General features: G+C 48.3%; 1 protein-coding gene across 10 annotated transcripts in view; it reads left to right on the top strand.

Moving 5' to 3' along the window:
* Positions 1-16780, top strand: part of SPTBN1 (spectrin beta, non-erythrocytic 1) — a 193492-nt gene that overhangs the window by 162343 nt on the left and 14369 nt on the right. For 6 of the 10 annotated variants that reach the window (XM_067007591.1, XM_067007595.1, XM_067007593.1 and 3 more), the window contains 10 exons: positions 4693-4839; positions 5610-5873; positions 7049-7273; positions 7904-7993; positions 8167-8445; positions 9116-9249; positions 10449-10653; positions 11027-11401; positions 15040-15284; positions 16432-16570. In XM_067007591.1, coding sequence (XP_066863692.1) covers positions 4693-4839; positions 5610-5873; positions 7049-7273; positions 7904-7993; positions 8167-8445; positions 9116-9249; positions 10449-10653; positions 11027-11401; positions 15040-15284; positions 16432-16570 — 2103 coding nt within the window. The remainder of the gene's footprint in view (positions 1-4692; positions 4840-5609; positions 5874-7048; positions 7274-7903; positions 7994-8166; positions 8446-9115; positions 9250-10448; positions 10654-11026; positions 11402-15039; positions 15285-16431; positions 16571-16780) is intronic. The other 4 variants (XM_059078921.2, XM_059078924.2, XM_059078927.2 and 1 more) reach the window with 1 other exon arrangement.

Genomic DNA, 16780 nt, shown 5'->3' with positions numbered 1-16780 from the left:
TTTTAAGTGCTCAGTAGCCAACTGTGATTCGTGGCTGCCGTATCGCATGAACAACGCAGATGTAGAACATTTCCATCGTCAAAGACAGTGATATTCTCAAGTATGCTGTAACCTAAAAGCATCTAATATTATATTTTAAACTATTTACAATATTCGCACATTTAATAGTACAGAAGGAAAGAACTAAAAGGAACTGCAATTGGCTACCCAGGTAAGAAGAAAGATTTAAAAACATACAAAATGACTTTCTTATTCACTGAAGACCTTGAAATATCCATCTTTCAGGCTCCTCAGGTGTCTGTCTAATATGCCAAGAGCAGTAATCCTGATTTCAAACCCTTGAGTTTTAGCATGTGGTATTAATCTGGTGATTCTCCAACTATTTCATGCTCCCCTGATACATGCATAAACAAACTGGGGAAACTAAAGTTAGCCAGAAAAATGCAATCTCTCTGCAAGCTAGTTGGAAGAAAGCATCTTGCTGACTTCACATGGGTGAGATCACGAGCACATCGTATTTCACTGTCTGCCAGAGAACCACAGTGAGACCCGGTCCTCTCTGGTTTATTAGACTTAAATCCCATCAGAGGCAGAATATCCAATGGATGAAGAATATCCAAGTGAAGCTGCAGGGACCTTGGGGATGGGGAGTTTGAGGGGTGGGGTGAGAATCAAGGTCATGTGCGAAAAATAGGACTGGACTCAGCACGAATCCCTCACAGGCAAACTTATAGCTGTGAGTTAAAAGACATGTGGCTCTAATAACAGCTGAGTCAGAGAGTTGGTGACAGAAGCAATCCTTCATGTCCATTAAACTGCTGTCTTACTGTGAATCTTAAAATATGCTCTAGTAGCTAAACCTTGAGAAGGGAAGAAAGCCCCTCAACTATGTGGCTTAGGGTCTGTTGGCTTTCAGGGCCACACTGATGGACCTAGGTCTCTCGGGGTTTGTCTGGAGCCAGATAGGCTGAGGACAGGAGTGCCTCTTCAAGTGACACCTGAGCATTAATTACCTATTTGAATAGGATGCTCATTTAAAGAGGCATTCACGTCCCCAGACAAGGCATGGGGAAGAGTAATGGGCTCCAAGTTTCGCTGTGTGGAGTTGCATGATGTGCTGCAGTGAATACCAAGTGGCCCTTCAGCACTGGAGGGAGTGAAAGTTGTCAGGAGACGATTGCAGCCTGGGCTGTGCCTTCCCCAGATCGAAGGTCCCTGAGATACCTTGCTGTTTCCCTGGAAGCACCACCAGTGACTTGTTTTAACCTCCAGACATATTGGAAGTGTTGTGCTGGGGAAATCAGTGAGATTCCATACCCTTGCTTAAAGGACAAGTTTCTGAGATGAAATTCATTGACCTGAGCATGGTGAAACCTGGACTAAATTTGGGAAAGAGAATGCCAGGAAATGAGCAGGAAGTGAGAGGACGGAGGAACCTTTGAGAGAAGCTCGGTTGAAATTTCCAGCCCCGGATTTTCCATTTACACACGTGTGGATTCGAAAATAGAAATGTGTGGGAAAACTAAGCAGATAAAAACGATAGTCCTTGCAAGTTGAATCACAGGAAATAGTTTTAGTAGATTCTTAGATCTTTGTTAACGCTTGTTCCAAATTAGCATCCTTAGTTACAAGGAGTTCCCTCCTTAACACACACCAGTGACTGTTAGGCACGCCCAGAGGGCTCAGCCCTGCACGATTTCCCCTCAAAGTATGCACAGAGGTTTTGACTGGGCTTTTTTGTCCTGGAGATGATACGCAGGTCTCTTTGTGACTGCTCGGCCAAGTCTCCCTGGTTTATCTTTCTCTCCTTGAACCTCATTAAGAGTTAGTGATGGAATTGAGGTCAGGTTTCGGGCTCCAAACCCTCAGTGTAGCAGTACAAGCAAAGGGGTGATATTATTATTAAGAGATACTATTCCTTGTCTATAAACTTCCCATCATTCAGCCTCATTAAAATACACCCCTGTGTGTGGACCAGCCCAGTATTTGAAAACCTATCTATTATTGTGCTGGTGGATTTTTACAGAGCACCCAGAGGTCAGATTTAATACCATTGCTGGCTGTTGGTATTGTTCAAGGTCTAGAGAATCCAGGTTGTCTCGCTGTCACACCCCCTTCCTCGTGGGTTAGAGGCTAGAGGGGGCTGGGTTGTGAACTCTGTCATCATCGCTACCCCTCCAGAAACACTTCCTGGATGGGGAAATTTATCGCAGCGGTGCCGTGGGAATGAGCAGGGCCCACCTAGTCCCAGTTACAGATAGCGACACAAAGAGCATCATAATTTTTGTACTGTTATTTTAATGTGATATCCTGAAAAATGAATGATTTAAAAGGTACTTCTGGGCTTCCCTGGTGGCGCAGTGGTTGAGAGCCTGCCTGCCGATGCAGGGGACACGGGTTCGTGCCCCGGTCCGGGAGGATCCCATGTGCCGCGGAGCGGCTGGGCCCGTGAGCCGTGGCCGCTGAGCCTGCGCTCCACGACGGGAGAGGCCACAACAGTGAGATGCCCGCGTACCGCAAATAAATAAATAAATAAATAAATAAATAAAAGTAATAAATAAATGGATGGATGGATGGTACTGCTTTTCTCTTGTATTCCCTCCCACCATACCTCCTGTTTTCTGAAATTGATTTTTTTTTCCCCAGGAGGACAGTATAACTAGACATGGTAGCACAGGAATAGCAAGTTCAGTGCTTTGCTTTGAGCTTAATTCAGTGACCAAAGCATTTTTTCCTATCCTTTTCCAGTCTGCACAGTGTTCTGTTCTGCTGAGAATGAGTATATTCTTAAATGACCTTTGTAAATGCCCACAAATAATAACTGTGGTTCTGATTCCAGAATGCTGATGGAGGGCTGATAAACTAGCAAGTTCCATAGCTCCATTTCATTGTGCTGCATTGCACGCTGCTTTATCTGTAGGATGATGTGTTCAGCAAAGAGCAGATTTGTTTATAAGCCTCTGATTTTTAAAAAGTAGCTCTTTTTTTAAAAATCTCTCTTGGGTAGGTGTTTATGAATAGCGCAAATATGTGAATGTCCTTTGCACTTTGGATAAATGCCTTTTATTGTGTTTAGTGTGTGTGTACAGAGTACAGGGGAAAGTTTTACCATTTGGTTTCCTTTTAACCTCTTTTCTCCTTAGATTGAATGGCCATAGCATTTCAGATCTTAGTTACTCAGGTAACTGGAAGGAAAATAGGTAATGCTTTTAAAGTAGGAAATTTAGTGTCTCGGTTGTTGTGTAACAAATCTATGCTCCTTGCTTACAAAGGGCTTTATGAGATTTACTGGCGTTTTTTTCCCTTAATAAAGCGTGACATCAAAGATCTCACTACCTTTTGCTTTCAACCCCACTCCGTCCTGTGTGGTGGGTGAGTATCCTGAGGAGAGTAGGGATGGTGCCTGGGGGCTCACCCATGTGCAGAGCCGGGGTGCTCCCATGACCCGCATCACCCTCCTTGACATCGTTTTCAAAGAACAGACTTTGTATTGTTGAAACAAATTTATGGGGAAGCCTTTCCTAGCAGCAGCCCAGGGTACAAGTGAATGGCCTCAGAATTGTTGATTCTGTAAGTGTTTCTGTTGGTTTTATGCACCATGTCTAAACCTTTGGTGATGGGACCATGAAGCAGTTTGGGTGCAGATTCGTTGTGGCAGCAACTGGTGTAAGAGTGGCATCTTGTGGTCACATTAGGAGAAAGGGCACAGCCCCTGAAGAAGTTTGCTTCTGGTTCCAGGCTGATCCTGCATTTGTTTGCGTATCTTTCGCCTGAGCAAACAAAAAGCTCTTCCTGGTTAGTGCTGTGATGGGATAGGAATTAGGACCCTGGTGTGGCCAACTACAGGCAGGCAGTGAGGAGCCAGGCAAATCAGGATGAAAGCCAGCAAGAGAAGTGTGTCCAGGAGCCAGGCTGGGCTGACTCCTGCCCCAGGCTTCTCAGATCTGTCTGTCAGTGGCTGGCAGGCTCTGTGAAGAGGCTTCCTAGAGTTCAGATCCAAGTAAGACATTTTGGTCCGCAAAATCAAGTCCTGTGAAGTGTTTCTTGGTCTGAATGGAAGGTTCTTTACAGACAGGGGAAGAAAAGATGAGGGTGACTCAGACTTGAAGGGAGCATTGAGAGGGCATCGTTGCTGCCTTACCCCTATAGTGAGCAAGTTACTTATGCTTTTTGGCGTCCCCGTAGATAGGCCTGTGAAGGAAAAGAGAGGGATAAAAGAGTAGGGGCTTTGGTTTTTTTAAATAAAATAATTAAAAGAGTAAAAACATTACCGAACAGAGTAGAAGACACTTAATCTTGCTTAACATGGCATAGCTGGCACGGCTCTTTGAAGGAGAAAGAAGGTTGTGACTTAGCCTGGTCAGGGCAGAATTTTAAACACAAGCCTTTGGGGGAAAAGCTGGTTAAGGGTGCCAAGCAGTTTGAAAGCTGGCTCGGAGCACTTTTGTACTCCTGGATTTAATGTTAGGTACGTAAGTCGGGAGCAAGTCTCCGGTACAGTGTCCATACAGTGGAGATACCTGCTGTGACGAGTCAGAGTTGTAAAGTGAACGTTTGGTTGTTTGTTGACATGGAAACGTGGAGTGTGTGTAGTACGACATCATGGCTCTTTCCGGGCAGAAGAAAGGCTGATGTCACTGTGATCACAATCTCTGAAACCTTCCTGATTTTTTTTTTTTTTTTCTTTCCTAGCTGTCTCTCTGGATCAATGAAAAGATGCTTACAGCCCAGGACATGTCTTATGATGAAGCCAGAAATCTGCACAGTAAATGGTTAAAACATCAAGCCTTTATGGCAGAACTTGCATCCAACAAAGAATGGCTTGACAAAATTGAGAAGGTGAGTTAAGATGTTTGATGGGGCTCCATCAGTGTGGCCGTGGTGAGTAAGCGAACTGGGTGGAAATGAGCTCCTTTGTGTTTAGCACGTTTTCCAGCATATTTGAGTCGTATCTGACCACATACAGAAGTTACACAGCCGGGAGCAGTCCCACCTCCGCCTACCAACTCCTGACTTCAACCCAGCAGAAGGGAGAAAAGCAGAAACCCAACCGGGTGGCACAAAACACCTGCTTTGTCTTTTGATGACTACTAGGAGTTGAGTTTCTGTTGTGTGTCTCATCTGCTGCACCTGATGGACCGCAAGCCCCTAGGGCGGGGCGGCATCCTCACTCTGTTGACCATGTTATGTGTGCAGGACTGTGACAGAGACTGAGCGGATCCATAGAACTTAGAAATGTTATATATTTTAAATAATCTAAAATGTGTTGCTTCGGCACAGGGAGGTTCTCTGCAGCGCAATAGAACATGAATGTGACATTCCCCACCCACCCTTCTCTTCCTTCACACTCTGTATTGTTTCAGACTCATCACTTGGTGCTCCATGCCTGTGAAAACCACAGTAGGCCAGGCCATTGTCAATTTTGTTGAGCGGTTAGCTCTATGTGGAAAGGCTGCGTGTGCATGCATGCGTGCATGCGTGTGTGTGTGTGTGTGTGTGTGTGTGTGTGTGTGTTGAATGAATAGGAAACTCACAGATCAAATATCTCAGGTTTGTTTTTCACAGTGGCACCTATTCTCCTGCAAACCACATGTATGTGTGTTTTCCAGGAAGGAATGCAGCTCATTTCAGAAAAGCCAGAGACGGAAGCCGTGGTGAAGGAGAAACTCACAGGTTTACATAAAATGTGGGAAGTCCTTGAGTCTACCACACAGACCAAGGCCCAGCGGCTCTTCGACGCAAACAGAGCTGAACTCTTCACCCAGAGCTGTGCAGATCTGGACAAATGGCTGCACGGCCTGGAGAGTCAGATTCAATCTGACGACTATGGCAAAGACCTCACCAGTGTCAACATCCTGCTGAAAAAGCAACAGGCAAGTGGCTGTTTCCCTGCCGTGGTCCTGATAGTCTTAACTCGCCCACCGTGTTCTCAGACATCCCCTTGGTGTGTGAAGGGATTTTAACCCAGCACAGCGGGCTCTGACAGCATCGTGGGACATTTCCAGAATCAACTGGAAAGACACAGTAGCAGTGTTGGGTGTCCATGCATGGAAATATTCTTTCATTATCATCTTGGTTGATGGATAGTATCACCACTTAACAGTTGAGTACATATTCATTTCATTTAGTCCACAGTTTACCCGAAGGAAAGTTATTGTGTTTGCATACTTCGCTGTATAACGTCTAGATATGTGATAGTTACCTGAGTTGTCCAGGGCACTTTATAAATAATAAAAGAAATTTGGGTTTTTTTTGGCATCACAGTGAAGCCCTTCTAAGGGCCAATGACTTTACTCTGAATTGAGGAGGAAACAGCTCTGGTGAGGTTGAGCAAGCAAGTTGGTGGCAGAACCTGGCAGGAGCTCCCTGGGCCAGGTTTGCAGCGTGTGGCCGGGTCCTCCCCTACCTAAGAAAAGAGCCAGTTTATTCTCAGACGCCAGCCCCTTGTCTCTACGCCGGCAGTGTGTGGGCTTCCGAGGGTGGTCCTTCCTGAGTGAGAGACCTCTGCTTCTGCCTTTGCTCGCTTTCCTCATGTAAATCACAGTTAGGCTGTTTTTAGCCATTATCCAGTGTTTTAAAAAAGGATAATCAGCTTTCTGACTGAAGAAATCGAGAGAAGATGGTGGTAACATTGGCTGTCCTTCCGGCCTAAAAGAACTGGAAGCAGGAGACCTGACTCCTTCCTGGGGGTTCAGCTGGTTTCCAACGTCATTATGGCTTCTTGAACAGGCAGATAAAGACTGTCCTTCCCCATAATTAATTCTGGCTTCCCTTATCATTTGCCTCCTAAGTTCCTGGATAAACTTGACTGTTGCTCCCAAGTTGAAAAAAATCTTTCTAGGGATTTTTTTTTTTGAAAGATCAGCTGACGAAGTGGAGGGCTAATTGCTGGTTCGCTGGCCGTGCGGAACCATTTCTTGGGCTCTCCACTGTATCAGTCAATGTTCTTGGGTCTTCCATTTTGGCCAGTGCCGCAAGGGAGCATTTTACAGCACCCTCCGTGTGTCCCTCGTCTCGGGTGTGAAGGTGGGTCTGTCTTCGCCCTCAGATGCTGGAGAATCAGATGGAGGTGCGGAAGAAGGAGATCGAAGAGCTCCAGAGCCAGGCGCAGGCCCTTAGCCAGGAGGGGAAGAGCACGGACGAGGTGGACAGCAAGCGCCTCACTGTGCAGACCAAGTTCATGGCACTGCTGGAGCCCCTGAATGAGAGGAAGCAGAACCTGCTGGCCTCCAGAGAGATCCATCAGTTCAACAGGGACGTGGAGGACGAGATCGTGAGTACCTCCCTGCCTGGCCCGCCCGGTACCCGTGTTCTCACTGCTGGGCCCGACCCACCTTGGTCACGTCAGTGGGCTGAGCCATCCCAGCCCTGCTCTGTGTATCCACACAGAATGTAACTCTGTTTTTTTGTCGGGTTTTCTCAACATAACTCAAGGGTTTAATGCCCCTTGAATGGTAGTTTTAAAAACAAGAGAATGAGGACTCACGGAGAGTCCGGTATTGAGGATGAAGTAAGGTCTGGAAGACTGGACCGTGCCCTGTGTCGGAGAAGAAGGGCAGGTGCCCCAGGCCGCCCTTCCCAGTGGGATTCTTCTTCTTTTTCTAAATTTTATTAAAGTATAGTTGATTTATAATGTTGTGTTAATTTCCGCTGTACAGCAGAGTGACCCAGTTATACGTGTATATGTCCTTTTTCATATTCTTTTCCATTACGGTTTATCACAGGATATTGAATATGGTTCACTGTGCTGTACGGTAGGGCCTTGTCGTTTATCCCCCAGTGGGGTTGAACACACTTCCTGTCTCACGCTGGCCTCCCTGCTCTCCCCTCCTGCCCTCGTTTGCATCAAATATTTTGTTCTTTTTGAGTGGCCCTCTGACCACCTATTTACAATTCCTTCCAGTTGTGGGTTGGAGAGAGGATGCCTTTGGCAACTTCCACGGATCACGGCCACAATCTCCAGACCGTGCAGCTGTTAATAAAGAAAAATCAGGTAAGCGTGTCTGCTGGGGCTGGCTCCTCCTGGTAAATCGGCGCCACGCTACAAGGCGGTGAGGGGGAGAGCTCCAAGGGGCTGGCGGTTTCTCCTCGGCCCCCGAGGCGTGGCACAAGCAGCGAGCGGCCGCGGCTTAGCGAGCCTCCGGCGTGTACGCCCTGCTCCCACAGACCCTGCAGAAGGAGATCCAGGGGCACCAGCCCCGCATCGACGACATCTTTGAGAGGAGCCAGAACATCGTCACGGACAGCAGCCTCAACGCCGAGGCCATCCGGCAGAGGCTGGCCGACCTGAAGCAGCTGTGGGGCCTCCTCATCGAGGAGACGGAGAAGCGGCACCGGCGGCTGGAGGAGGCACACAAGGCCCAGCAGTACTACTTCGACGCGGCCGAGGCCGAGGCGTGGATGAGCGAGCAGGAGCTGTACATGATGTCCGAGGAGAAGGCCAAGGTGAGGCAGGGAGGCCAAGCCCCCTCCCCCAACCCCTGCCGCTGGAGGAGGGCCTCAGACTGAGAGCCTGAGCTTGTGTACCGCTGGGGGCGACGTCCTTGTGAAACGTTTCGTTGTCGCCTCGGTCGTGGGGGCAGTGTGGTGCATACCGGTGGCTGGAACCTGGCTCTTTGCCCCTCGATGCAGAATTTTCTTGTCTGAATCCCGGTATTGTCGTTAAGATTGGATTCATCATGCCCTCCGCTTTTTAAAATAGAAATTTGCCAAAGTCTGCCTTTTACAGTATATAGTAGATGCTTTTGTTTTGAGACAACCTAGGAGTATTTGAAAGTATTCTCACCAGGATGCTGTTACGTACATCTGTTAGACCGTGGAGAGTTTTTCAGACAGCCAGGATACACTTGGTTTGTCTGGGCTTTACCTCATACTTCAGCGGGTCCTCGTCACCCTGCGTCATCCTCATGTCCGTCTTTCAGAGGCTCCCAGGGTCCAGTCCACATTGAAGCTCATGGAGCGCTCCGTATTCCAGCGCCCATATCACGCTTGTGGCTTTTTTCTTTCTGCCAAGTCTTCCTCCTGCCACACCACGCAGTCAGCCGGCCCCTCTTCCGGGGGCTTGTGGGTCAAGGGGCGGGGGCACGGCTGTGGTTGTGACCGCCCCCTCTCTAAGCAGGATGAGCAGAGCGCCGTCTCCATGTTGAAGAAGCACCAGATTCTGGAACAAGCCGTGGAGGACTACGCGGAGACGGTGCATCAGCTCTCCAAGACCAGCCGGGCCCTGGTGGCCGACAGCCATCCTGAAAGGTGACTGCCGTTCTGTGAAGATTGCCAGCTCCTCCCCAGTCAGGGCCTCTTGCTCGAGTAACTGGTAATGTAGATCTTTGGGAAGCATTTTTATAGCAGACCCAGTAGGCCTGTGCTGAACAGAAAGGGTGAACGGTTACATGACAGGAGCTCACTCTTGCGGGCTGATTATCTCCTACTGACCAAGCCCTGTTGAGAAGATTATTGGTGTCAGGCATCAGAGGTACCGATTGACGTGCATGGGTATACAGGTGATAAAAGCACCTACCCTTGGGTTTAAAAAGTCATCCAGTTTAGGAAAGTAATTACTAGTTTTAATAGAGCAATGGATAAGGATACTTGGACCTGTAAATTAAAAGGGCTACCGGGAGAAGAAAATGATGCCGCCTCTGAACTCTTATACATTGAGTCTTGAGAATGCCTCAGGAATAAGAAAAAGGAGTGTGTGGTACTCCTGCCCTGTTACATACCAGGCTTACATGCTCACTTCAGTGGCAGTCATTTTAGGCTTTCTCTGGAACTGCCTGTTACGGCTCAGACAGACAAGAATCGTCTTTGTGCATTAACCAACGCAAGTTGGAGATGAGGTCAGTGGCTGGGTTGGTACAGGGGGTCCTTCAGGTGTTCATGATCAGGACTCCCAGGAAAGTGGCCTTCCTCATCTCCCAAGGACAGGCGCCAATAAGTCCTTGTCTGACTGCTTTCATGCTGGAAGACTGTCATTCTGGGAGAAGTTGGAGGGAGGGGGATGGATGCTGCACCCCCAGGACCCAGGAAATGGGAGCAGCAGGGCCCGCCCTCCCGGCAGAGAAGAGCATGTAGCCCAGAGAAGGTCAAGGTGTGTGCAGACGGGGATGTTATCTGTCCCTTCGACAGCATGGCACCTGAGAACGGATCCTGGGTTAACTTCTAATGTCAGAGGAAGTCCTGACATACGGAGCCAGCAGTGCAGAGTGTTTCGATTTCTCTCGCCTTCCTCCATCATCACGGCCAGGATGGCCTTTGTCCTTAATCACTGTGTTTTGTTACACGTTGGCTCTTTATTACTTGAGGTCAAATTTCAGAGTTTTATTTTTTAGGCTAAATAGGTTAACTTGAGGTTTCCTTTGAGAAATGTTGTAGAACGTGATCTCTTGGCATTCCCCCTCATTTACTGGCTCCCTGAAGGACATGTCCCCCTCATCTCGCCCCCCTCGCAGTGAGCGCATCAGCATGCGGCAGTCCAAGGTGGACAAGCTGTATGCGGGCCTCAAGGACCTGGCCGAGGAGAGGAGGGGCAAGCTGGACGAGCGGCACCGGCTGTTCCAGCTCAACCGGGAGGTCGACGACCTGGAGCAGTGGATCGCCGAGAGGGAGGTGGTCGCAGGGTCGCACGAGCTGGGGCAGGACTACGAGCACGTCACGGCAAGTACTGTGGGCGGGGCGGCCGTGCGCGGGCTGTGGAAGGCCCCTTGCGCGCCCTGTCCGTGAGCAGAGAGTGCACCCCAGACTCGGGCCAGAGATGGTGGGGTTTGGTTTCAACTTGACACTTTGATCACCGGGCCACTTGGGGGTTGTTGAACTTCTCTGCTGTGCCCTGTCCTCCTCTGGTCAGAGGAGGTGGAGCCCGTGCCTTACTCGGCGGCAGTGAGCAAGGAGGAAGCCTGGTGGTTGATGAGAGGCGTTGGAGCTGAGATCTGTTAAGTCAGGCATTTCTCTCCAAAGGACATGCGCGTGGTCAAGAAATAAAGTGTTCACAGTAGTCTCACTGATTTCTTGGTGCGCATCCCTGTTTCAGATGCTACAAGAACGATTCCGGGAGTTCGCCCGGGACACAGGGAACATTGGGCAGGAGCGCGTGGACACGGTCAATCACATGGCAGACGAACTCATCAACTCTGGACACTCGGATGCCGCCACCATCGCCGAGTGGAAGGATGGGCTCAACGAAGCCTGGGCTGACCTCCTGGAGCTCATCGACACGAGGACGCAGATCCTCGCCGCCTCCTATGAACTGCACAAGTTTTACCACGATGCCAAGGAGATCTTTGGGCGCATCCAGGACAAGCACAAGAAACTCCCCGAGGAGCTCGGGAGAGATCAGAACACAGTGGAGACCTTACAGAGAATGCACACCACGTTTGAGCACGACATCCAGGCTCTGGGAACTCAGGTGGGTGAGGCGCTGCCCAGCCGTGGTGGGAGGGCTTCTTTCCGTACAGTGTCTCTGTGCCTCTCAGAGCATCTGTCTCCATTCCTTGGCTCCGCAAAACATGCCTCAAAGAATTGCCCCAGTTAAACGGACATGCGTGTGCACACACACGTATCACACACACTGTTGTAACGCTCCATCTGGGAGAACTTAGCAGTCCGTAACGTTCTCGGTTTGCCACATTTTGCAGACACTGTTGGATGAACAGTATTTGTGATTAAAATAAACAACCCAGACACATATACAAACATTTACAAGTTTTAGGCCTTCTCAACAAGAATTTGAATTAACGTTGGCATATCCATCCGGAATAATTTCCAAAATGATGCCTCGTTATTTTCCGTCAACCAGAGTCTGAGTTGTGTATTGGAGAAGAGAGAAAACAAGATTCCAACGTTTTACTATGCCCGCTCTTCCCCTCCCCACTATGAAGTGGTTAACACTAAGGCTTTGTTTAAGAGCTGTCTGGCAAAGTGATAACAATATAACAGTAACAATCTATAGTATAATCACTCTCTAATTCACACTCTCATTCCTGCACAGTTTACTGCTTAGTTTTACGCCTATTAGATGAAAAACAAATTGTATCTGTCTTTTCCCTGAAATTTCAAGATCTTAGAGAAGTCCGTTTTCTTAAAGTTATCAGCCCTGAGGATATCAGGAGGTTTGTTTTTACCTTTTAGAAGCGTGTCAGTGATCTAGTGCAGGGGTTGGCAGACTTCTTCTGTAGGAGCCCAGACAATACAGATTTTTGGTTTTGTGGGACCCACAGTCTGTTACAACTACTCAGCTCTGCCATCGTAGCATAAAGCAGCCACGGACAATCCGAAAGCGAAGGGCGTGGCTGTGTGCCAGCAAAGCTTTATAAAAAAACAGGGCGCCCAGATTTGCCGTGGGCCAGCCCCTGATCTAGTGTGCCAGCCTTCTTTGGTGTGCTTTGGGGTTTGTTCTCTGGAAGGACCACCTTTACAGCTGTTGTCTTCCCCTTAATTTGCCCCTTCTAAAAGCAAAGGTAGGTCACAGCTGGGGCTCCATTCATGTTAAGTGGCTTCCCCTTTTCCATCCTGGAGGTAGAAGGTGTGGAGGGAATATTTTAAGAGATCTGTGGAGTGGCTGAGGGTCTGCATCAGGCAGAATTTAAAAGCGCCCACCGAGCATTGTGCGAGTTTCCAGTCTTTCCTTCACGGCTGGCAGATTCTCCGTTCAGAAGCTTGTCAGTTTCCTGTTCAGCGGCTCTCACTGCGTGTAAGGTCCTGGAGCACCATGTGAGCGCGTAAGGATCCTGAGCCATGCAGTCTGACGTGCACATGCACTTAGAGCACGGCCACCAGAGAAGGGCCGACCCTGGCTTGAATTGAGCCTGTCACGCTGTATCGCTGCAAGTTTTAATTTCCTTCCTAAGCTTTGGTTCCCTAATGCTTTAAGGATTGCAGTGTGTGCATTGTTACCGTTTTTAAGAAGCTTAAGACAACTTCTGGAATGCCTGGAAGCCTTATTAGCAGCAGGTCTTTCCTCTGCACCTGTAAAATCATTTACTTTTAGAACTTCAGGAGACTCCAGAGATGGTAGAGTTGCTCCTTCATTTTTTTTTCATTAAATCCCTTCACTTTGTGAGGCTCAGAGAGATGCAGGAGCCCACTGAGAGTCCAGGAACGTCCAGGGCAGGAATCTGTTCCGTCAAGCCTGATGGTCTGCACCTCACCATACCCGCTGGGCCAGGCTATTTCAGCCACAAAAGTATGCATGCAGTTAGAGCAGAAGTGCAGGGGTGTTGGGGGGCGGCTCTTGGTGCAGGCTCCAGAAGCCGATGGCATTTCCTCCTTGGCTGCTTTACTCTTAATGCCAGCTGACCCGCCACCATCCTCCGTTCTGTGCGGGAACAGTGGACATGAGGGAACCTGATGATGGTCTGCAGTGACTTCTCAAAGCAGTAGTTAATTCTAGCGGGAATTTCTCCTTTTGCTCTCCTCATCTACCTTGTTTGTTGTCGTGAGAACAAATTAAAAACAGCTAGAGGCCCAGGAAACTTTTTTTTTTTAAAACTTGTTTGGAAAGATTTGGTTAGTCATATAGGAGATAAGCTTTTCAAATAATTTCCTAGGAGCTTGCTTATTGTCATTTGAGTTAATACATGAGCCATATTTAAAGAACGTTTCCAAAAGTCTCTTAGGATATGGAAATCAAATCACAGGGAAACCAAACCCCATTGATTCTTCTTTGCATCTCTTGCAGAAATTTGTTTTCCTTACCTACCACCACCTAGAGCCTTTTGAGTGACCGGGGTCGGTACACCTCCCCGCAAGCCCCAGTGTCCACCCCCTCCGTGATGTTTGTCCACATACTCCCCTCACGGACATCTGAAGGCTGCTATCATTCAGGATGGCTGTTGTCTTCAGACTTTGATCAGTAAATGAAGATTGGGTGTACGCTCCCCATACATGTATATTTTAAATTCGATGTTGTGCATGAGTATGGCATTACTAATACATACTTTATATAAATAAGAGAAGGAAATTTTTGAATACAAAATAAGCCACGGTTATTAGTTTCTCTTGTAAAGGTGTGTCTGCCCTCCACCACCACCCTCGCCCCCAACAAAAGGGTGAAAGCCTTTTTTTGTTTTTTTCCCCCCTTTTTACACAGAAAGTATTGATATTATGTACACTCTCTGTGCCTTCTCTATGTAGCCGTCATCTTGGAGTACTTCTCATATGAGTACACAGAGCCCTTCTGCATTCTTTTTCATGACTGCATGGGAGCCTCCTGTATGAATGTGCCATTGTAATTTAACCAGTTCCTCATGGACGAACAGATACTTTTATTTTCAGTCTTTTGCATTTACAGACATTGGTGCAATAAATAACCTTATGTATATTTCATTTCCTAAAAGTGCAAGAGTATATGTAGGATAAATTCCCCAAAGTGGAATTATAAAATCAAAAGGCATACGCATTTATAAGTTTGTTGGGTACTGCCTGTGCCTTCTGCAGGAGCTGTAACCTTTTGTGCCATCAGCAGTGAATCAGCTCACTGACATAAATACATCATCAAGCTTGAAATTTTGCCAACTAGGAGATGACAAATTACAGTATCTCCATGTAGCATTTTTTCATAAGGCTTATTGGCATTTCTTGTTCTCCAGAGTTTTTATTGAAGTTTGGCTGGTTAAGATTTTACCTTCTTTGGCATCAGCATTTTCAACTGCATTAAATGCTGCTTTTTTGTTTTTCACGTTGGAATGTGCCGTTGTGGGAGCTCTTACAGGTGATGCATCATATATTGTTTTCAACAGCAACATCACATAACTAATGGAAGAAGTGTTTTCAGAATGAGTTCTTGATGGCAGTTTCTCATTCCTGATTTAAAAAAACACCATCTGTGCCATGCAGGAGCAGATTTGGTGTTTATCCTTTACTGTATCTGGGTGCATACCGTGTGTTTCTGTGCCATCTTCACATCCTGGGCCACCTCCGGGGACCTTTCCCGACCGGGGCTCCCATCAGCGCGAAGGCAGAATAGTGTGCAGAGGGGGAGTGGGAGGCCGGGTGGTGGTGCGGAGGCCCAGCTCTGACCAGTCTCGTCTCCTGGCGGCTTCACAGGTGAGACAGCTGCAGGAGGATGCAGCCCGCCTCCAGGCCGCCTATGCAGGCGACAAGGCCGAGGACATCCAGAAGCGGGAGAACGAGGTCCTGGAAGCCTGGAAGGCCCTGCTGGACGCCTGCGAGGGCCGCAGGGTGCGGCTGGTGGACACGGGGGACAAGTTCCGCTTCTTCAGCATGGTGCGCGACCTCATGCTGTGGATGGAGGATGTCATCCGGCAGATCGAAGCCCAGGAGAAGCCACGGTAACGCTGCCGCTGGCCTCCCGGCTGGGCCCTACCCCAGAGCTCCGAGGCCAGAGCCGGGGCAGGGAGGGGTTTTGTGGGGAGAGGCCGCTGTTCCACTTGTCTCCTGCACACGGTTTCAGGGAACGAGGGGCCCAGTGTAGTCGAGCCCTGTGGAGCCCTCCCCATTTCTCCCCGACCCTCTCCCCCGGGTCCACGCTCACCCAGGCCCTCCTGCTCTCATCTGTGGGCCTCGTGCCTCAAAGCAGCCACATACCTGGGACCGGACTAGCTCTACCTCACCGCTGGAATGAGATGGCTTTTCTGAGTTCTTTTTCTATGTCTGTCAGATCAAAAACCACTCGATCCCTTTTCAGACATATTACTAAAGGTGCCTCTTACACTCAGCATCTGCTTTAATGGTGTCTTGGGATTCGTATTTAGAATTTGTTCTGTGTCTTCTCTTTGGCCATGTTTCATGCAAAGCAGTGAAGAGGAGCTAGTGGGTGTACAGGCAGGCACGTATACAGCCTCCTGTTCACCCCTGCCGGCTCCAGCCCTCACCATAACTGAGAAATGAACTGTGCCCCCAAAGAAGAAATACGGTTATTATATACATGAAGCAGTTGTGTTTCCTTAGGTCAGGACTTTCCAGTCAAGTCAGTTTTGACGGATGAGCCGTTCTCACGGCTCTGCCAGTCGCTGATTGCTTGGCTGGTTCCTGCTCTGTGTGTCTTCATGTCTAAATAAGGAGACAGTATTTGCTGCTCTTTGAAACACACACGTACTGAACCTTCGGCAGCTAACTCACCGGGGTACAACTGGAGACACCTGTTACTGCCTCTGTCTGTACCTTCTTGAAGAGTCTGAAGTGCATTTCAGAGCAAAAGGTTGAACAGAGATCTGGTGGTTTTTCTGGTCTCCACCTAGAAAAATTGTTTCAGCGCACACACAAAAATAAAAGTAACCTTATTATCAGTGTTAGGTGGCGAAGCTGTGCCTGAGTTACACCATCGTAGCGCTGCAGCTCAGTGACCCAGCCTGCGCTCAGACTGTGAATCAGATACTGTGCCGCTGGTTTCCTTCAAATTAATTAAGTGTTTTGAAACCTACACATTTGTTTGAAAAGCTTGGTCTCCTAAAGGAAGTATTATTTGTGTAATTTTAGGGATGTGTCCTCTGTTGAACTATTAATGAATAATCATCAAGGTATCAAAGCAGAAATCGATGCTCGTAATGACAGTTTCACGACCTGCATTGAACTTGGGAAATCGCTGCTGGCGAGGAAGCACTACGCATCAGAGGAGGTAGGATGCCGCTTAACGCTTTGGGGCCCCTGGGGTGAGCGTAGTTGGTGTTCAGATGTAAAGTGACTCACTCTTGTGAGCGTGTGTATATGTGTGTGGGGGCATGTATAGACACACACACACAGAGAAATCTATGCTTACATTCACACACACGTATGCACACACTTATATGTGTTTCAGAACTCCTTGCTTCTTTCCTGTATGTGTAGA

Source organism: Kogia breviceps, chromosome 11 (assembly GCF_026419965.1).
Source record: "Kogia breviceps isolate mKogBre1 chromosome 11, mKogBre1 haplotype 1, whole genome shotgun sequence".
NCBI lineage: Eukaryota > Metazoa > Chordata > Mammalia > Artiodactyla > Physeteridae > Kogia > Kogia breviceps.
This window is presented reverse-complemented; position numbering and strand designations above follow the sequence as displayed.